Source organism: Pygoscelis adeliae, unplaced genomic scaffold, assembly GCF_000699105.1.
Source record: "Pygoscelis adeliae isolate BGI_AS28 unplaced genomic scaffold, ASM69910v1 Scaffold192, whole genome shotgun sequence".
Lineage (NCBI taxonomy): Eukaryota > Metazoa > Chordata > Aves > Sphenisciformes > Spheniscidae > Pygoscelis > Pygoscelis adeliae.
Window position 1 is genome coordinate 303,895 of NW_008824284.1, and position 22,004 is coordinate 325,898.

Below are 22,004 nucleotides of genomic sequence, written 5' to 3' on the forward strand. Positions count from 1 at the left end.
CCCTTAATTACGTTTGTATGCATTTGTGTGTGTGCATAGACAAGCAAACAGACACAATTGGGTAAGTTACAAGCCTTATTCTTGTCCTTCAGGTCTCTTGAGATTTATCTCCATTTAGAAGGTACAGAGATTATCAGGAGTCTGGAAGATTTTAGCAACTGGTGTGGTTTTGTTTTTTTCTTCTTTAGGAAAATACCAAATCATATCTCTTCTAAAAAAAGATTCAACCCCACCCATAAAGCAAATTCCCATAAAATACAGGAATGAGGAGACGGCCAATTGCTTTCTCACATCTCTCCCTAAAAGAGCGCCTTGTCCCAAGGAAGTAGCGAACTGGTTTTGATGCCAGTTGCCTTCAGTTGCTTTCCAGTCCCTTTAAAAACTATAATGTGACTATTTAAAGGTAAACTGGAATTCTGCATGTAACTCTTCAAAGGACCAGAACATGCTTGTTTTCATGGTCTAGCAGAGAGGAATCCACACTACTCCTAAGTCCACCATTGTCAAAGATGACAGTGTTATGAGGAGGACGGGTAAGTTGCACGTTGTACTGGCTTAGATGATCTCTCTATGAGTGTTCACCATCTAGTGACCTGCTACCATAGCTTTCCTTTGGCCTTACATGCTTTTCCTGCCCTTCAGAGCAGCAGAACTTCTCTTCAGACAGGTCTATTCCTTCCCTACCATTTTTGCTTCAAGAGTATATCACATTGTGTATGCATCTAAGGAGAACAGTAGATAGAATATGTTACCCACTTCACTTAATGAAAAAAACAGAGCTAAACACCCGTTTCCTGGGGTTTTTTTGCAATGTAATTTGAAATCTGAAAGAATAATCTACGTCTTGATGTAGTTGTTAATACTGTTTTGGGTATCATCTATACCCTCATCAGTATAGTAAGCATTTAGCTGTGATTTCAGTACATGTACTTCTGAGCCTTTAAAAAACAAACAAAAATAAAGTAGTGCTTTTGAATGCATTACAGAGGGTATACTTCAGCATGAACATGAAATGAAGATTTCCCACTTGCATAACCATTTGCAGAGAAACCTTGTTACAACTGTTTTTCATTGAGATTTGGGCAGGTCAGCCAACATTCATGGTTAAGTGGCAAACATCTGTGCTCTGGATAAAACAACTGTCAAAAGAGATTACAGTTGTCCAGAAAAGTTCCATAATATCTTATTTTTATGATTTGCACATAAATGAAACTTCTTTTGGGAAAGGAAAGTTTCCTATCTATCTTAAAAAAAAAAATTGTTACCCAAAACCACACTGAGGCTACTACTCTGAAAGACTAATCTAGTTGTTATCTCCAATTTGTTAAAAAAAACCCTTGCATTTGTTCTTACAGAGAAAGACGTTCTAAAAAAACTAATCCACACTAAATTACTAATCTATTGGTGCTGAAGTTTGCATACGGCAGCTGAAATTATATTGCAACATGGACATTCATATCTATAGTAGTATATATTTTAGGTTACCATGTGATTTATTTTCCCTCTATGAAAATAAAGGAGTAGTATCTCCTTGCAGGCTATGTCTAAGAGCTCTCTCTATTACAGTAGTGCCTGGTCTATATCACAAATCAAGATTTCTTACTGTTTAAACCACAAATTGCCAAAGTGACCTCTCTTTTCTTAGTACTTGGTTTTAATATTTAGAGTTCTGGTTTCCAATTTTAAAGCTGATATTTACGGATAGGACATTCCTGAATCAATACCCACTTTTTCTTGCAAGTTTGGGAAGTACAGGAACTGAAGTATATCTTCTAACAATCTGCAAATTTCTACTTGCTATCACTCCACCAGTTTCTGGAGAAACATCCCTTATGGCATTTCTTTCTATTAGGGAGCAAGTTGAAAAGAGGCAGCTCATAGCTTTGGGATGTCCCATAATTACACAGTATCAAGCAAAAGAGCAGACTATAACAATTAAGAATAATGGAATTAAGGAGGTACATTACTTGCCTGACTTTCCCAAGCAACCGAAACCTGTTTGCTATCTGTTGCTCTCCCCTGTGGGAAAGTCTTGGTGTGGTAGGTGGAGGACAAAGGTGGAGCTTCCTACAGTTACTGTGATATAAATTACTTTTACCATCAAACATAAGACCTTCCATTTTCTACTCCAGAAATCTTAACACTGGATTTTAAAATAATGCTTCCCATTGGCTTCATGACAAATTAATTCCTACTTCAGTTTTTATTAAACATTTGGGTTTTAAATGTGCTTTTATTAATGCACGTAAATATGAGCTGAAACAAAATTGAAGTCAGCCTTGTGCATCGTATCTTTCTTCCTAGATACTGTTTTTTCTTCAGTCAGTAGGTGTTTTGTGTGCTATAAAGAAACTTCTTGGTGGATATAATTCTGAAGGTTTTGATAAACGCAAATTGTTCCAAGAGAAAATTGTTGGCTTTTCACCCACTTGTTCTCCTGTTCCTGCTGGCAGCTTTTCAGAGTATCAGCCCCACCGGTCTTTAAACATGGCAATTTAGAGCTCTTCGTTTGCAACACCCTTTGTAGGACATTTTGAATTACGTTTTTTCAGAATTCATTCATAGTTGATTGTTCTGGCCAAGCCACAGCTAATAGTGGATGAAAAATATTGTTAAATTTAATTTGTGTGAGTTTTTTTTTAAATACCTCATGAGAGTATGATGGTCCATACAGAATAAATCAGCCGAAGTAGGGCCCGTATACCACCAACCCTTCTTTTCTTGAATGGGAATGGCAATGCACCAGTTCTACTCCATTATGGAATAGTGTTGAAAAATTATTTGGCTTTCTTGAGCAGAATTTAGTCTCCTTGCATTTGAGGAATCTATTTCAGTAGCTGGGCTTGGCTTGGGTCCTGAGGCAAAAGTCCGCTGGCTGTTGATAGACTACGGTTGATTAAGGGTTCCTGTGACATGAAAGGACAGCCTTTCCCCATTCCAGAAGCACTTAGCTGATGCTCTCAGTTTACTTCACTGACTGGACTTCAGATACTGTGGGTTTTTGCTTTGTTTGATTGGGGTTCAGTTTTATTTTGTGGACAGTCAAGACCTACAACTGTGTACCATCTGCTAAGATATTGCAGAAACAAAAATAGACTGAGGCAGTGCTTTGAGCCGGGGGGGAATAAGTGCATCGGTCCCGGGACGTAACATGAGATCAGCTGTTACTTTCAAGAAAGCTGGTTCTGTATCTCAAGGATCTTGATAATTCAGCAACAGAAAAATGATCTCATCCTTGGAACTAAAGTGAGTTTCTTTGCCCAACTGAAAAGCTGTCTCAGTTATAGGCTGCTTAACTTGATTTGAACAGTATGGACACTCCCAAAGGTACATTTCCTGTGCCATTACATGAGAAACTATTAGGGAAAAGTGGAAAGGAAAGCTCAGCACTTTTCTGGGAGAAAGGGCTGTGATCAGACAAAGATCTCATTGTTTGCTTTGCCATCTTCACTGTGATAAGGTCTACTGCCTGCCGTAAGCATAGGCGTTTGACTTTGGCTACATTAGACAGTATATTTAAGCTTACAGTTCCAGTATCCTATGAGACTGCAATCTACAGTTTACCCCAAAACTAGAACTGAGAAGCTCATGCTACAAAATATGGAAATAGGGAAGGAGGCCCTTTACAAAACAGCATCGATGAAAACTAGTCTTTGCTACTGTTTGGAGCTGGGAGAACCTTGGCTGGGGAATTCAGACTGCCCACCTCATTCCTGATGAGCAAAGCAAGTGCTGAAGGGGAGTACAAGCTACTAAAGAAAAAGGTGTTTATGTTGTTACTTAGTTGACTGACTGTTCTCCATCTAGCCATCTTGCTTCTCAGTGGGCTATTCCGTATTTCATGTATTCTTGACTAAAATTGCTCTTTATACTGCAGGTTGGGGATGAATTCTCACCACAGAATACAGTCAGTCTGAACCTGTGGTGTTTGGCTTTCACTTCCATTTTTGGGGTGGTTGGGATGGAAGCTGGCGGAGTGGGTATTTCTGAGACACAACTGGAAGTCTGCTGTTTATCTGAGGGCAATGAATATACGTGTGCTGTTGTGCACAGAGAAAGCTTCTCTAACAACACTGGGATTAAGAACTCTAGAATGTATTTGGTGGCAACTTGAGAGAAAAGGCCATTTTAGGAGGCACAGTTTAAAAGTAGCTTATATTTTGTGCACCTTTTCTGTTTATTAAAGGAGCTGCCTGGATTTATTCCAAGAGCAGAACCTCTTGGAATTTTTGGCTGTTCTAAAGCTCAATATGGCTGTTAACTCAGGAAGCAACTGCACTGAATCAGTTTTCTCAGGAGGCATTTCAAGTCTTTCTTCCATCTACTCAGTAAAGATTCAACTCATCTGGAGAGTCTACCCGTAACTTGGTAGTAGTGCCAATATGCATCTGATTGCCACAGAATGTGACATATGGTTATTTGCTAGATCTTTTACCTCTTATTTTAGTCCATGTGGTTTTTACTCTCCTTTGTTTGCCTTCAAGGAGACCAAGTTAATGGATTTTTCATGAAGAATCATTTAGGATGAAATGGAGTAGTTGTGTTACGGGAGCAATACCATAACCTTTTGCTGGTGCCTCCCTAACATCTCTCCACAGGGTGTATTTTCAAAGCCGTAGATGTGCACAAGCAACTAGTTTCTGCTTGAGGAGTTTGTTCTACTAATGTGTTACTACATACCAGCTCAGCAGTCCACCAAGCCCTGACTGACCCAAGGCTTCAGTGTCCCTTAAATTGTGAGTCTCTGATGGAATCAAATGGATAGTTTCCATAGCGCTCTGCTTGTGCCCCCAGCATGCATTTTTCCACTTAATTGAGTGGTATGTGCAACAAATGCCAAAATTAACATTTCTTGCCAAAACAGGGACATAAAACTTCCTGTGATATGGGCTGTTGACAAGAGCTATAAAAATGTTTGCATGTACATTTGCAGTTGGTTCATAAGAATATATCCAGTCTTAACTACACAGTAGGCTGCTCCTCAACATCACATCAGGAAAGCTGCTTTTCAAGTTCTGAGGGTGACAAACAATGGATTCAATGGCAAGAAAACCCCCACTTACTAAGTGCTGTAGGCTCACAGAAAAATAAAAGAACACAAGAGAATGCAAGTTAGAATGGAAATACTACTATTTGCTGTTCCTGCAAGATGGAAGGAAGCAATAGAAACACTATAGCTACGAGTAATTCCTCAGCAGGGGTTTCTATCACATAAAATTGTATACCTAATCAAAATAAGTAGTTTTCTCTAACCACTTTTACTGAGAGAGTAATTAGTAGGGTGCACTGGGCCATACAGTTGGTTTATATGAGATGAACATTTGTGACCAGCTCAGGGCTGAGACCTCTCAATGACCTCTCTGCACTGGCAGCCAGAGGATGGCTGCAGAGAAAGAGAGGAAATGGGGACGATGACCTGGCTGCAAGTGAGGCCTCTTCGGTCACAGCAGGAAACATCTATCTTCAATACCCCGGGGACTTCTACAGCACTAAGGCTGTGGGGAGATACCATCCATTATAGGCCATGCTTTTATAGTGTTCAGTGAAGGGTGCCACAGTGTTTAACATGGATTCAATATCTCGTTGTTGGTCACGGCAAGAAACATTGGGTTGCCCCCTTCACTCATGTTTGTAGAGAAATCTTTGTTCCCAGTGAACAGGCCTCTACAAATCTCCATGAGCAAAACCATTTAGAAAGAAAATAAAGTACTTGAAAATAAGCCTTATGATCCAAACAGATGTTTTAGCAATATTAAAAAATACAGAGTAAAAGCAAGTCAGTCAATTCTTTTATTCCCCCTGAATAAAAGGTTCAAAGGTGATCACCATCTACAGCAGCAGACAGTAGAAAACATTTTAAGACTTCTACAGTATCCACAACACATGCAACCCCAAGTTTATAAAAGAGACAAAGCCACAAAACCCCCAATTATCTAACCTGTTAGACGAAAGAATGACTTTAGAACATATACCAAATTTAATACACAACATGAAAACTCACTGTTTATAAAAGAACTTACGTGCTCTAGGCATCGAAGCGTAACAGAAAAAAACATTATCATACTCAGTATTACAGGGTACCGCTTGGGGTTTCTGGCAAATTTTTCCTGGTGTAAAAAGCCTGCTATGTCAATAAAAGAGTTGATGATAAATATATGTTAGTTCACACTGCTCACTAAGAGACAAAATAAAGTAGATTTGGTCTTCCTTTTTGACTCACTTATTTTGTTAAGAGTTTCAACCACTTTAAACCCTGTCTGGCTGAGTTTGGAATCTGAATATCCTGCTATTAATCTCCCACTATGGCTCACTCATTCAAAACTCAGTTTGACACCTACTCCATTCAAGTCTCCACCTAACGTCACACTGCTTTGGTTAACAGTGGTAGTGTTTTGCCCTTATACCTTGTTTCAGACTGATGCAAGTATTTTCTGATAGCTGTATGACTTTTGGAACAAATCACTTCCGACTGTTGAGGGAACCCATCAAAACCTTTTCCATCCTGAGTGGTTCTTTGTACTTTGGATCTTTTTAATACAGACAGGTTTCACTTTAAAAACATAAATATAAAAGTGACATACTTTCACTCCAGTGCACTTTCTGTTGTGTTTTCCAGAAAAAAATTTGTTGAGGAAACTCCAGTTTTATTTATTGTTTTGAAGTGTGAGCTCTTTGCTGGTTCTAATCCCAGTCTATGCACCAAAATGAGGAAGCTATAAAAGATCCCGACTTGTTAACAAGGCCTGTTTGTTAACTACCTGAAGAACAAATTATGCTATAGAAGTCTGATTTTAGGGTATGATTTTACTTGGGGCATGTAACCACTGGCTTCCAGGCAAATTCAAGAGCAGAGTCCTTCCCTTGAATACCCCATCATCTAAAAAAAAACAGGACACGGAAGACTATGGAACCTGAAAGGCTAAAGCTGAAATGGCCTGTTCAAGATCACGTAAGAGGCCAGAACCAGCACCAAAAATGAACCAAGTTCTCCCAGGACTCGTTTATAGCCATGCACACAGAACTACGCTGCTTTAGATAGATACGATTATGTAAGGGATTATGCAAATAAATTTGGTGGTGTAAGGATGGCCACATTTGTTCCTGTGAGTATTTCCAGTCTGAACTAGATGTTTCCAGAAGTGTATCCACATTTGACTAAGCTGGGTATCTGTGTGGTTAGTGTGCACACATTTCCCTACCCTAACAAATTACATCCTAAACTTACTGGACAGTACAGAAACAAGCCCCTAACCCCCCCTAATAAACGCGTGGGAGCGAATAAGGGTACATAACGCATCAGGGCACTGTACCTTTAAAGGTACACCGTGTGTCACGGTCGTGTTGCGGGGTCAGCCAGGCGGCTCTCGCAGCAGCCAGCACCGCTCTTGTCCTGGAGGCTTACCTCTCTTCTCCCAGGTGGGAGCCCGATCCTGCAGTGTACCAAAAACAAAATATTGAGTGTTGAGGCTGAACCAAAGCTCACAGACGGTTATGAGCTCAATCTGTTACCTCCTCAGGAAGAGCAATCGCAAGCTCGCAGCTCTGCCCTCCCGGGGAACAACTTCCTCCCACCGCCGAGTGTAGCACAGGTAAATGACGACCAGTGATGTTCTCTCTGCAATACACAGCCAACTGCACCAGCCTCTCACTGTTGGGACATTTGCTCTTCTGTTGAGCTGCATTCAAATGAAATAGGCAAACTTTGGAAGTGTAATTAATTGTGAGGGTATTTTGTGCTGATTAATACGATGCCAGAACACACGAGGTTGTTTCTGCGTACATTCAACAATATTTCCCATACTTAAAACTCGTGATTTTTTGTAGACTATTTATCTGTCCTGCGTTTCCTTACCTGCCTCCAGAACAGGGTTTTTTTTGTAGTTTACAGTGCATACACATAATGTGCCTATGCAGCCAGAAGAATGCCACCACGCCAGTGAATCTATTGGCTAAGTAAACCCAGTGTGCATTAAAAGCAGTGCCCCTTTGACTCGATCAGTGCGTAAGCCCTTTTTAGGTTCGTCGTATAAGAATTTCATTACATTTCAAATGTACAGATTTGTCAGTTTTACTGTAGCACAATGCTCCCTCTAGTGCCCAATCTGTAAATTGCAACTATGGTATTCAATGCAATTTCTCCGTTCAAACCGTAATAAAATCACAGGCAATACATCTCTATTCCTAATACTTCTAAAGAGTGAATGTTACAGACTACTTGAGGTCAGAAATGCTAATTTCTTCTAGTTTGGAAGTCTCCAAATAGCTATCACTTGGGTAACTATCACCTCTCTTTAGTGTAGACAGTAAAGCACTAACAGCCAAGGAGATAATCTGCAGCAAAAACAATTTTCTTTCTACTAGCTCCAGAAATAATCCAAACTTTACAAGAAAGGTTAATCATGAATTAAAAGTTCATCTGTGCAGAGGGAGTATGTAGATGATTTCCCCAACAAAATAAGCTAGTCAGCTGCTCTGAATTCTGGACACTCCTTACACCACCCTCTGTTGCCTGAGAACCTTCTAGATTTAAGACAGACAATGCAAAGAAGCAGGGAGTTTACAGCTCCCAGAGGCTCAGGCTTATGGTGCTCAGTCAGCTGGGAGAGAGTAAGAAGGAATAGCTCCATGAGATCCATGTCCATAGTTCAGATAAAGTTTGTCATCACCTGAGTTGGATGGGTAATACTGGAAAATCCTAACTAGATCTACTGCCGAGATCCAGAGCAGTGGCCCTATGAAACTCCAATAGAATTACATTCTGAATGACACTGTCTCACACTACACCATGCCTGCAATGATATAATGAATAGGCATGTTCATTCTTACTTAGCCCACTGTCTTGTTCCACAAAATACAATCATCTCTGCTCCTCTTTCCTCCTCACACTGTTCCCCTGCTTCACGGTGGGGTCACTCCCACAGGCTGCAGTTCTTCACCAACTGCTCCAGCGTTGGTCCTCTCCACTGGGTAGAATCATAGAATCATTAAGGTTGGAAAAGACCTCCAAGATCATCGAGTCCAATGATGCTGATTGATAGACTCGATGATCTTAGAGGTTTTTTCCAACCCTAATGATTCTATGATTCTATGATGTTTATGACTGATCCCTTGGTGGCTGCAAAACCCATCATGCTCCATCAAAACATCACACTCAGCTTGGTTCAAACAGGTATTTTTTTCTGGGCTGTTCCTCAATCTGCTTCTGGCAGAAAGCTGGAGAATGACCAGAATCACTGAGGCTCTCAGAGTCTTGATGGGAAAGAGGAAGGATGCTGGCATGGGGAGGGTGTCAGTCTGGTGGTGTGGATGCTGCCCCAGTCTGAACACCCTGTGGGCGATAAGCTCGTGCGTTGGGGTTGTGTGCTATGGGTGGGTAAGTGGAGGATTGCTGACCCAGAGTCCAGGCATTACTAGGTTCCCTCCATGTCATTCATAGGTCGTGAAGCTGGAGGGAAGGCAGGAGACTGCACTGGTAACATGAGAAATCCAAGTGCTGTGGCAAGGAGGTGGGAGATGGGGACTGATGTCCTTTCTTGTCTCGGGAAACCTCTTCATCCGGTGAATTTGCACTGGCCTAGTATGGGGAAGACCTGTTCCAGCTACTGCACCAGCACAGACCTCCCCTTTTGACCTCAGGACTTTTTCTTCCTTTCTTTTAGCAATTGGCCAAGTCACACATGTAAGGAAAAGGGCAGTGAATTATAATCAAGGCATCTTCCGTCTCCTTTCAGAGTGCATGTCAGGGAAGGTGATATCTGGGGCCTTATTAATACCACAGTGGTGAAATGTCACCGACCCTGTGGCACAAGCAGGCCTTTGATTTACATGAGTATAATCGAGATCAGACTGAGATTCTCAGACTTCAGTGTCAAAGGCCTGCAGGGTTGTATTACCTTTTCTTCCCTGCTGATGAAAATGAAGTCCTGGGGGAAATGAGTGGTCTCATCTGAATTCTTTCTGGAGTAGTGTTGCCTTCAGAAACTCTAACTGGCAGTCAGTGCCTCTCTTCTTGGCAGTGTCAGCTGGAAAAAAAAGGAATGAGTGGTCTGGGAACGACATTTTTGGCATCTCTCAGCCATCTGTGTTACCTCATTTAGCTACAAGAGTGGTTGTTACCAGGAACACCTGTTTGTCGTGTCTAGGAGGAGAATAAGATAATATTTAGAAGACACACTATGCATCTGAATGTCGCTTTCTAGAGCCAATCCCAAACAGACCATCTTTGAAGAAGATGACATCTTTGGTTACATTTCCTGTCTTTACTCAATATCCAGTGTCCTTCCATCAGCCTACATCTTTCTGCATGACTGTTTGGTCCATACCCACTGGCATCAGTGCCCTCTTGTGCTGATACCTTTCCAGCATGCCTTGGCCGGCCCTCGCCCGTCAGGGCCGCGGTAGCAGTGCCAAGGCTGTGCAGGGGTTACCGTCGTGTTTCTTGCAGGGCTTTGGAGCTACTGCAGTTTGATCTGAGCCCCAGTACTGCTGAAAATTAGCACGTTAGTACTGCCTCCAAATGCGTGCTTTCTGTTCTTTAAATACACGGGAGGAGTAACACTCCTTCACACCCGTCAGTAACGAACGTCCCGCTCCACATACTGTTTTGCTATCCTAATTCCTTCCAGTTTTGCCTTGGACCTAGTGATTGACGCTGGTAGCCTGGGTGGTCTGGCAAAGTGTTGTTCCAGCAGGGGTTTGACATGTGCCAGCGCTGCTGCAGAAAGCAGCCTCGACCTGCTGCTGCCTTCCCTGACCTCCTCCTGGGAGGCAGTCTGAAGGCACAGGGGAGAGGGCAGCAGAGAGGTGGAAGGGTGGGGAGAGATTTCTTTCAGCAGCAGGGCTGGTCTGTGCTGTTGGTGGGCTGTGGGCCTGGCCTCTCCAGGGGAGGTGGTTCTGCAGTGGAATGCTTGGTTTTGCCAAGAAATATTTTTGTATTTGTTGTTGTGGTGTGGGGTTGGTTGTTGGGTTTTTTTTGTTGTTGTTCCTTTTGGTTTTTTTTTTCTTCTTCCTCTGAATACATGCTTTGACCTTTGTCTACTCTGTTACTTCAGTGAAGATATGAAATGTGAGTGCGGACAAGAGAGAGGCAAAGTTTGTAGTTGTGATGAGCTGCTGAAGGAGCTTGTTCTGCCATCCTCTAAGAAGGTTCTGCCTTCGCACAGTGAAGTTTTGCTCTTTTTTTGTGGAACTGCACATAGCCAGAGGAGTCATTTTGAGGGCGTAGATTATATGATGTCTTACGGAGAGAGGGACTGTCGTGGCTTAACCTCAGCCGGCAACTGAGCACCACACAGCTGCTCCCTCCCCCTCCCCCCCACCCTGCCCCACCCTGCAGTGGAATGGGGGAGAGAGTTGGAAGAGTAGAAGTAAGAAAACTCGTGGGTTGAGATAAGACCAATGATTGAAATAAAATAGTAATAGTAGTAGTAGTAGTAGTAATAATAATAATAATAATAATAATAAAAAAATATACAAAGCAAGTGATGCATGATGCAGTTGCTCACCACCCGCCAACTGATGCCCAGCCAGTCCCCAAGCAGTGGCCCCCCCCGGCCAGCTTCCCCCAGCTTATGTGCTGGGCATGACGTCACATGGTATGGAATAGCCCTTTGGCCAGTTTGGGTCAGCTGTCCTGGCTGTGCCCCCTCCCAGCTTCTTGTGCACCTCCAGCCTTCTCAGTTGGTAGAGCATGGGAAGCTGGAAAGTCCTTGGCTAGTGTAAGCATTACCTAGCAACAACTACAACATCGGTGTGTTATCAACATTGTTCTCATCCTAAATCCAAAACACAGCACTGTACCAGCTACTAGGAAGAAAATTAACTCTATTCCAGTCAAAACCAGGACAGGGAGCAAGAATATGAGATTCTGTGGAAAGCACTAAACAGTCCACTCATGTCACCTGAAGGTGACAAACCTGAGAATAATTGAGGCCAGATTGTATGGTCTTTGTATGGTGCTTTTCAGCTTTTACCAGACCTATATTTATGTGCTTCTCTCTATGTAACAAGTCTTTCTGAAAAACAGGTTAAGACCTTAGGTAATAGCAAAACAAAGATACTTTGGCAACAACAAAGCTTCTAAAAAGGCCCGCATGGAGCAAAAATAGCTTGTCATAAGTGTGGGTACAGTGACCCTTGTACTTCTAGTATTAGGCTGCTTGAAAATGGTTTGTTAACAGAGAAAACTGTCCTTGGATGTGTTATTTCACAATAATTTTTGATAACTGGTTGATTAAATTTAAGTCAAGATAAAGGGAAGCCCTGTAAACTTCAGATTAGTTCTTGTTTTGGTTTTATTTAGTTTACAGCACTGTAGTTAGACTGTACTGCTAATAGCATTGTTTGTCGACGTTGATTTTTGAATTGGATGCCAATGAGCAGATCAGAGCTGGGAATTTATTTAAAACATCTGGATCACTAATTTGTTTTAAAGTGAGACCTGTTTTCACATACACAAGCATCTAAAAATACAGTAGTTTCTTTTCACTTTGGGCAAATCCCTTGTGAAATATTGTTCCTGCCTGTCATGCAGCATTGTCGTTGTTTATGCAATTCAAGCTGATTTTTTTTTAAGATCAGTTTTGATTCTTAAGCATTCAGTCCTTGCTTGCCAATTGAGAATACCAACACATATAACATGGTCTGGATTTCGTGCACTTCTCAGTTATGTGGCTTTTCAAAACAAAAAAAAAGTTTTCTTGGACTTGGGTTACATCAGGCAGTGGATGTATATGCACCTCACATGTGATACTCTCCATTGCAGAGGCTCATAGGAGTCTTTGGCAAGGAAAGGAAAATTCCAATTTGTTGGTGTGAGGTTAGTGTGTTTCAAAACAGTCTAAATAGTTCTGATTTTTTTTTCCCCATTTTTTTCTTTTGAGAGCTAGCTTTGAATGTTTTGCTGAGGGGCAAAGAGGTACTGTTGCACTCTGAGAAACTTTTTTCTGACTTCGATCATCTTTTGATCATTCAAATCTCGGTTTCTTTTGGAATGGAAAAAAAGGACCATCATCATTGATTTCAATAACTTTTGGAGGGTACAGTGGGTAATACATCTGTAAATCATTTGTTGTAACAAATAACTAATGTATAAAACACCCAGAAGCTGAGCTAGAGTAAAGGTGCAAGAGTCTTGCTTTTGTATGTGAGGCAAAAATGACAGTCTTCTGTTATGATAGGTAAACTATGGGTGCATCTGGTTAACCGTGATATTAAGTGATTCCTTTGTATCCAAATAATTGGAGGGGGTTTGTCAGTACATCTTCAGTCACAGTTAAATTTTGTTCAGTTTCTTCTTCAAATCTTAAAGACTAACTTTAACCAGGGAAGTATCTTATTCACTTAGAATGTAATTAATTAACTTGAAACATCCCCTCCTTCTTCAAGGTTACACCAAGACATTAAACTTTCTGCCTTACAAATGTATTTTTCTATCGCAAGCACAAACTCGGCAGCAGACAGCTTTCCCTGATGGTTCTGTTGAGTGCAATAACAAAGAGTAAGCATGGGGATTTCTTTTTTTTTTTTTTCCTCGGCTGGAGGTTTGTCTGCAGTTTATCTGTTCGTTTACTTTTATGTTTTGAACTTACATGAAACTTTTAACTCTTGGGGGAAATAGTGTTTTACTGAACCTTCAAGGTGTTTGTGTTGATTTGGTGCATTTTTCTTCATGCAGTTCTTTTTTGTGTGGCTTTTTCTCTGAATTGTGATTCAGGAGACAAATTGACTCTTTTTTTTTTACTTTTTTTAAACTAGGTTTGGGCAGAGCGTATGCTCTGGCTTTTGCTGAAAGAGGAGCTTCAGTAGTTGGTAAGTTTTATGTTAACTGACTTGATCTATACAATAGCCTTTGCCTTTTCACGTGGCTTGCATTCAACTGTCTATGCCCTTTTTGACAGTAACCTTTGTTGTTTAATGGTTTTCTGTCTTATCTTTTGCTGTTTAAATTTTGCTTCCAAGCTTTATTTTCTTATGAAACAAGTTGCCCAAGTTTGTCCAAGGGCTTATCTTTGCTGGAAAGCCAATTTCAATCAGATCGTTTCCCGGACTTGACTTTCATCCATGCATACTAGTCTTTACCGTGAGTTGTGGCCAGAGAGGGTGTTGTCTTAGGTGAATACTGTTCAGAAACTTTTAATAAGACCATTTGAAAATGTGAATATGTATCTTCTAGTACCTTCTCACAGGAAAGACGTTATTGGAGTGTAATGCAGTATCAGTAGCTCCCTAGAAAACACAGAATGTGCTGAAAGTGCACTGCATTGTTTCTTTCTGCAGCATGTTGCACAGAAGAGCCATCTGGTCTCCGTGACAGTGCCAAATAGCTCTCAATAAAGGATTTCTGATAGTGTAGTCATTTGGTTGAACCTTCTTCAGGGAATATTTAGCTGTGCAAAATGCTGTATCACAAGCTAATTCTGAAGGTTAAGTTACATTCTTGGGCACTCTCTGGCAGTTGGCATAGCCATTTGACTGCCTGTGAATGAATTTGTACAGGTATTGTTGATGAGTTCAAGGTTAAATGTTTAAACAGATTATGGACAAGAACTTGCTCACTGATTTTAGTAGCTTTCTAATAAAAATCCCAATCTCAGTTTACAAAATTTCATTCAAATTGTTTGTTTTTACTTTATTGATAAAATGTGAGAAGTCTGTGTGTAGACAACTTAAAAAAATCTAGTTTTTTTTTTCTGGTAGTTGCCACCTTTGATACTTACCTTATTTACTAGGAACGTGAATACTTCATCTCAAGTTCTTATTTAACAAAAATTAGGTTACTAAAGCAGCCCAAATGTTTAATTGTATTGATTTTGTGTAGGTAGCGGTGTTCTGACTTTCCAGAAAGATCTGAAAGAAAATGTATAATATTGCCTGACCATAGCTAATACTCCTTTATCTCATGGCCTTACTGCACAATGGCTGAATCAGTAAGTTAAGAATTGACCATGTCTGAGGGAAACTTCTTATTTCCCTTTGGAAACTGCACCTCACTTCACCTCTTATAGTAGTGCTTTGCAATTACCTCTACATGCTTGTATTTATTTTTCTTACTCTTGTTCTGTTATGATTCTGACTTCAAAGAGTTGAGAAGTTACTTGTGTAAAGATTTGAGGTTTTTTTAACTAAAGCAGATATGAGACTCATGTCTTGTCTGTTTAAATCAAGTTTCCTTTTTTAAGTTACAGAAATGAAGGTATGTTGTAAGAACAATAACCAAGTACTCTCATTGGAGGAATACCAGTGGGCCCCAACATGGGAGCTTTTTCTGTCCAGTCCCACATCTCTCTCTGTGTACAACCTTCTGTTCAGTCAGTTGCTGATGGCATGGTTAGACTGACCAGTGCGGCCCAAGTGGAACTCGCCCTTTTCTTGTCACCCAAAGGCTGCCTGCTACCACCTTTTTTGTCATGCTTCATCTCTTTCATGCTTCTCGTCAGAAAAAGTTGAAAGCGGGAGGAAAGGAATGCTTTGTTTTTGTCTTGCGACCTGTATTATGTCCAGGCCCTACTGTTTCTTCCTTTTCTGTCTACCTGAGGGCTCTTCTGTGTTGCTGTTTTAGTTTAGATTAGAGTCATGCTTTTGAAGCATCTCTCCTGATTTGTACCTGTTTGTATTTTTGTTTGCATTGTGGGATGGTATTGAAGTGCATGTGTGGAGTTCCTTTGAAAACCAAACTGGAAGATGCAATTTAGCAGTGCACCTAAATTATTCCAAATGTGTGTTTGGTTTGTGGCACCAGACTACAGCAAGAAATAAGCTGGTTTATTTTTTTGAAAAACATGTACTGTAGATGTCAAGTCCTCAGCACCAACTGTTTCACTCTACAGATTTGCTTCTGCTGCTCTGTATTACTTGCTAATAACGCACTCATAGCTTTAGAGCAATTCTTCTCTATGATTCAGACTATAACCATGCTCTGTCACAACTGCTACAGTCTCTGGCTCTTTTCTACTGGATGTTTTCAACTGGAAATTATATGATGTAAAGCTTGGGCTTAAAATAATGTTATTTATCCTTTTTTTTTTTTTTTCAAATTACTCTATCACACTCGTGGAGTTATTTTATCATTTTCAAAGCCTAGAATAGCTCTGTTCTTTCTTGTGTACTCATTTTTGCTTCAACTCTGTTAGTGCCTGCACTCAGCCTAAGGTGCTTTGGTGCCTCTGGAAATTTTCCCAAATATTTGATTAAGCTTTTTTCAGCAAATTACTGTTGAAGTGGAGGATAAACATATATAAGCATGTCTTTGGTAGGGAGTTGTAATGTCTTAACAAGACTAACTGAATGTTTTTGTATAAATGTTTACCACAAAATTTTTCACTCTTCTTTCCCAGGACAGATTGGAAATCCTAGTGCTGTTCCTGACTTGCTTTTCTTTAATGTCGTGTTAAAGACCTTTGATGTTGCAGACTGAGCAGGCTGCCCATGTTGCCTATCCTAATGCTTCACTACACTTGGAAATTTTCCCTAATGCCTCACCTGAATTGTGCTAGCTGCATGTTCGAACTGTTAGATATTGATTATTTAGCTTGGAGGTTTTGTTTCCTTTCTTTTTTGCATCAGTCTGTAAATGTACTTGAGCATATCATCATGTTCTGTTGTAATTCTTCCTGGTTCAGGCTAGACAGTTCATGGTTTTGGTTTGGTTTGTTGTTTGGGTTTTTTTTTTTCCCCCTATTCTTTTCATGGCTCACTTCTTCTGGGCTTTGGCATTTTCATTTACTCATTTAGATTTTCTGCAGTGTTCCCACACTTCTCTTGAAGTGCTGCACACAAAGTTGAATACAGGAGTCCAGATGAGACTTTCTTAGTCTGAGTAATAGAGAACGATTTTGTCATGTGTCCTGCAAGCTATGTACCTCTTTACACTGAGACTGTAAAACAAAAAAAAAAGAAAACAAGAAAGGAGAAAAAAAAAGGGCACAACATGGGTTTATTTCCTTTTGTGATGATACAACAGGCTTACAGTTGCTGTTTATCATCAAGACTAGCAAGAATATCTTGCATGTTTTGTGGATTTCACTATGGCTGGCTTCTTGAGGACTTTGCAAAAGTTAGAAGTCACAAAGCTGGAGTTCACTGTAGCAGAAGACTATTTAGCAAAATGCCAGTGTTGCATGTAAATCCACAGTCTATTCTGGTTTTCTTACAATTTCATTTTGCACCCATTTAAATGTAATTCTTACAATTTTTTGAAATTCTTTGTCCAAATATAATGTGTGGATTTTTTGGGGGTGTTTTTGTTCCCCTGATGAATTCCGTGAAACTGTGGTACATGCAAATACAGCAATGCAGCAAACAGTGGTGATGATATGGTGCAGCTACCATTAATGATGCGTGCCCCAGTACAGAGAGCAGCCTGGAAGCAAAGCATCTGTCTGTGTCAGGTGGCCCTCCTATCCCACAGGAGCAGAATCCGAAGCTCCAGAGCTTCTCCCTTTGTTCAGACTGCTTGATCTGTTCTGTAGTGAAGTTTACTAGTAACATTTTAGCTACTGTATTAAACAGGAACAAAGTCTTCTCAGTCTTGTTTACGGTTCATGCGGTAGCTATAGCAGTTTGACAAGAGACCAGAATTAATCACCTGTGATTGGTATGTAATCTTGATCTTAATCTCTGAACTACAATAACACAATTAGAGAGGTAGCCTGGGCAGAGCAAGCAAGTTGAATGCATGGTGGAGAGAAAAAAAAAAATGTTCTGTTTCCTATTTAAAAAAATGAAACTGTATGTTATACTACTTTAAAAAAAAAGTGACCAACTGTTCTTCTCTAATCATCTGATTTTCTCAGTAGGATCCAGATGCAGCAGATTTTATTAATACTCCTTACAACTTCCAGCATGATAGGGAGAGACCATGAAGTCTGAGTGCTAACAATGAAAAATTCATTTCTTTGTGATGCACAGTGAATGATCTTGGAGGTGATATCAAGGGATATGGCAAGAGCTCCTCAGCTGCTGACAAAGTTGTCAACGAAATCAGAGCAAAAGGAGGGAAAGCAGTACCCAATTACGGTATGTTACTTTGCCAAACTAGTTTAATGCTTTATCTATAGGAATGGTGGACCTGTTGAATGAAAAGTTGACACTACTTAATAAAGGACTACTGTCAGCTTGCCAATACCACATAAATTAAATAGGTGGAATGAAATGTGGATTAGGGAGACAGAGATATTAAAAGCAAGTGCATAAAGTACTTTTTTAATTAATACTCGTCTAGTAATGCCCTTTTCTTTCATATGCTTTCTTAACATTGAAATACTGAGAAACTGTCCATCTGCAGTTGTCAGAGGCAAAATGGGAATGGATGATTCTTACTTGTTTTGCTTCTTGTTTTTCTTGTAATGGCAAACATTGTGCCATTTAGACTTACTGGGTGGGATTTGCTTTAGGCCACATGCAAATAGTGGCTGAATTTGAATTTATTTTATACTGGGGTTGTACACAATTTATTTTTCTTAGCTCCATGGAGTTAGCTGTTAATATCCTGGAAGTGCAGTGTATCCAGTTCATTTTACTGGAAAATTCATACTTTTTTTCTTATAGATTCAGTGGAAGATGGTGAAAAGCTGGTGAAGACAGCACTCGAGGCTTTTGGGAGGATAGGTACAGTTGCTTAATTCTTGTTGTAACTTGTTTGCAAGCACAGAGCCATTATAAACAGTGCAACTGACAACAGGTTTATGAAATACAGTCTGACAACAGTCGAAGTCGCCAACGCTTGATGCCCTTAGTCAGAGAAACCTAAATCAGGGGCTGTCCACTTTACATCTGAATGGGCAACTTTTCTGTCCTTTTTGGTACTTTTTAGCAGAAGTTTAAAGCTCGATGTATGATTCTTATTTTCCTGCCCTTCAGAATTTCAGTACTTCAGTAATGGTTAACAATTTCTGTCTCAAAGCACGGAGTTCATAAAGTATTATAACTAGCTGCATAAAATTAGGATAAATAATGTTGCTGAAGAGTCAGAGATGCTCTGTCATGTTTTGGAAGCTCTTTTGCCTATGTGAAGATCAAAATGCTTCAACACAAATTAAAAAAAAAAAAGCTTGAGGTATTCTGTCTAACAGTCTAACAAGTAATGTTCCTCTTTACCATATGATTGCCACTGTTCAATTGTGAAGTTTATGTGATTTTAGCTCAAGGTTAAGTGGCTAAAGGTACACATGATCAAAGCCAACAGGAATCAAATTAGATATTTGACAAAAAATTGTTATGATCCAGGTTGCTTTAGTGGCTCTGTGACTGTGGTTCTTCCACTTATCATTTGGGCTTTCTGCAACAAAGATGGTGGCACAAACTGCATAATAGGGAGCACTCTGGAATTCAAAGCAAGCTGCAAAACTGTGCAGGATGGCTGCATCCTGCAGGTATTGTGTTCCCAGGTAGTCAGCACTTCTCAGCTATACCTCTCTGTCAGACTTCATTTGGTTGTCAGGCCGAGACTTGCCTGTACTGAAGTATTTTGTCTTGTCTTAATTATTGTCCAATGGTAGAGTTCCACTATTCGGGACAAGGAGCTATAGAATAGTAGTATGATGTTTGTGTACAGTGTTCTGTCTATATATATTTTTAGAAGTGGAAGAAAAATAGAAACAAGCTTGTATTTTTATCGGTGCATTCACTTAGTTTCTTTTCCTTTTTTTTTTCCCCACCCCTCAGATATTGTTGTAAACAATGCTGGGTGAGTAAACCTGAAGGTTTTTTCCTGTTTGATTGTGGGCTGTCACTTTGTGTAAACACCTGTTCATCTTTTGTTTGTTTTGTTTTGTTCTCCTAATGATGCATTTTAGGATCCTAAGAGACCGTTCATTTGTTCGGATAAGTGATGACGATTGGGGTGAGTTGATAAACTTTAAAATGTGCTTTCTGTGTGAAAGATGAAAGCTACGTCCCTCCCATTGGTACAAGGAAAAAGAGAAGGCGGGGAAGAGTGTCTTTGCCAGATCAGAGAATTGCCTTTTGCTCTGAAAGCTTAGTGGTAAGCTGCTTGTATTTAGCTGCCTTGTGTTCAGCTTGCAAACCAGATCTGTGCTGCAATGCAATGGTAGGTGTATGAAGTTCCAAAGGGGAAGAAAGGCTCTAGCTGCCACTCCAGGTTGCTGAGTGGAATACAAAAAAGAGCCATGTGAAACACACACAATAGTTTTTGTGAGCAGAACATATTCCTAGCACTAGCACTGACTGGCTGAAGACTAAACAGGCTTAAAAGACACAGAACTAACAACAGAGGAAAGCAAGCTGATGTGCCAAGGGACAGAAGAGGGGGAACCTTCAGTGAGATGGTAGGTGGTGATAACCCAGTTGAGCAGACTTTCGCAAAGATGATCTAGCTTCTGTAGTCCTTGTTTGACTGTGCTTAAGTGCAGGAATTTTGAATGCTTGTGAATTCTATACAGGAGAGCACCATCCAAGAGGCAGAAGAGATGACCAGTGTATGTTTAGGCAAGCACTTCAAAATCATCTATAAAAAAGAAAAAAAAAACCCCACAACTTTTTAGTAACAGTTTGAGAGTCTAAAGAGAGTGCAGTTTTTGTTGTGAAGAAGAAACAAATGGTGTATTTCAACTTGGGAGATGAAATCCTGGAATTATTAAACTGACATTACTTTGTTCCTAGATATAATTCATAGAATTCATTTGAGGGGATCGTTCCTGGTCACCCGAGCTGCATGGAATCATATGAAAAATCAGAAATTTGGCAGGTAAAAATTAGTCCTTTTTTTTTTTTTCTTTTTCAGTAGTGTATAACAGACTGATGCATGCCCTGACAGTGAAGGAGGAGTTTTGCATCCTTTTCTTCTACTGTCACTGGGATGAAACAAAATCAGTCCAAATGTGTAAGCCCTTATCCTTTCAGTTCTGCCCCCCTCTCCGCCTCCCCAGCCAAATGTTTAAAGGTTTTTTCCATGTAGATGCAAGTATCCCAGACAGGAGCTGTAGTGTTACAGAAATACCATTTCTTTTCAGGAGGACTCATTAGAAACATTTGTTACTTGTATGTCATTGCTAGTCCAAGGGATTCTTCTCCTGCTCCTTCTTATTCATATGACAGGTACATGCAGTTCTGCTTGTGGGTCTTGTTTTTTTTTGTTTGGGGTTGGATTCCCCCCTGACCCCCCTTCGGACAAATGTACTTGTCTTAGAAGTTGTGGGAGTGTTCTTAGTCTATTTTGGTATGTGTTACTGTTAACTGAAAGAGTGCAGTGAATTCAGACCTTTAAGTTTTTTCACTTTTGTTGTTTTTCCTTATCAAAACACTGACATGATTATATTAATCTTAACAACCATACCCACATGTTGAAAGCTGTATGAGCTTCTTTGTCATTCTGTGACCAAACTGCATTCATTTTCATCCAGGGAACTGAACTGTAAGGATAAGGGAAGAGATCAGGAGGCAGAATACACAGCTAAAGTCTGGGAGTTGCATCCATTTAGGAAAACGCTTCCCTTGGCTCCTTTTCTGTATTTACTCGGATAACAATGGTAGTGAGTGCTTCTGCGGTTCATGTATAGATGTGTGCCATCTGCAAAATGCCTGCTTTGTAAAGATTTTGTAGCTTTTTCCGTCTTGATCATATTGAGCCAGTACTTGTAACACATCTCTTTATTTAGATTAAAAACAGTGGATTATTGTCAGTGAGGCAAATAATAATAAAAATGAAATAGATTTTGATCCCAGCTATGCAGTGTGTTTACAGTAGATTGGAACGGATTCTGATAAGGCTTCGTTTAAAACTAAAGGTGTAGACCCTTTTCTTTTGAATTCCAATTTATAAGAAGACATGCAGCACAATGTTTTCTTGCCTCAAACCAGCTGTGAACCGCAGTGGTTTTAGAGCTTTCTTGTGAGCAGTTCAGTCATCTCCACAGCAATAATGTTAGGGGACAGCAAAGGGCAAGAGTTTGCTATCTTCTTCCTTCATGTGTTTAACACACATTAGGATTCTTTGAATGTGAATTCTGTAAGAATACGTCTTCATGTATTACTAGGTAGATATTAAG

At 40.2% G+C, this 22,004-nt stretch overlaps 1 protein-coding gene across 1 annotated transcript in view; it reads left to right on the forward strand.

The window, feature by feature from the left end:
• Positions 1-11,581: 11,581 nt before the first annotated feature.
• The window catches only part of HSD17B4 (hydroxysteroid (17-beta) dehydrogenase 4), a 64,478-nt gene continuing 54,055 nt past the window's right edge, over positions 11,582-22,004 (forward strand). The window contains exons 1-7 of the mRNA XM_009318597.1: positions 11,582-11,594; positions 13,756-13,809; positions 17,908-18,015; positions 18,547-18,606; positions 19,663-19,684; positions 19,794-19,840; positions 20,620-20,704. Coding sequence (XP_009316872.1) covers positions 11,582-11,594; positions 13,756-13,809; positions 17,908-18,015; positions 18,547-18,606; positions 19,663-19,684; positions 19,794-19,840; positions 20,620-20,704 — 389 coding nt within the window. The remainder of the gene's footprint in view (positions 11,595-13,755; positions 13,810-17,907; positions 18,016-18,546; positions 18,607-19,662; positions 19,685-19,793; positions 19,841-20,619; positions 20,705-22,004) is intronic.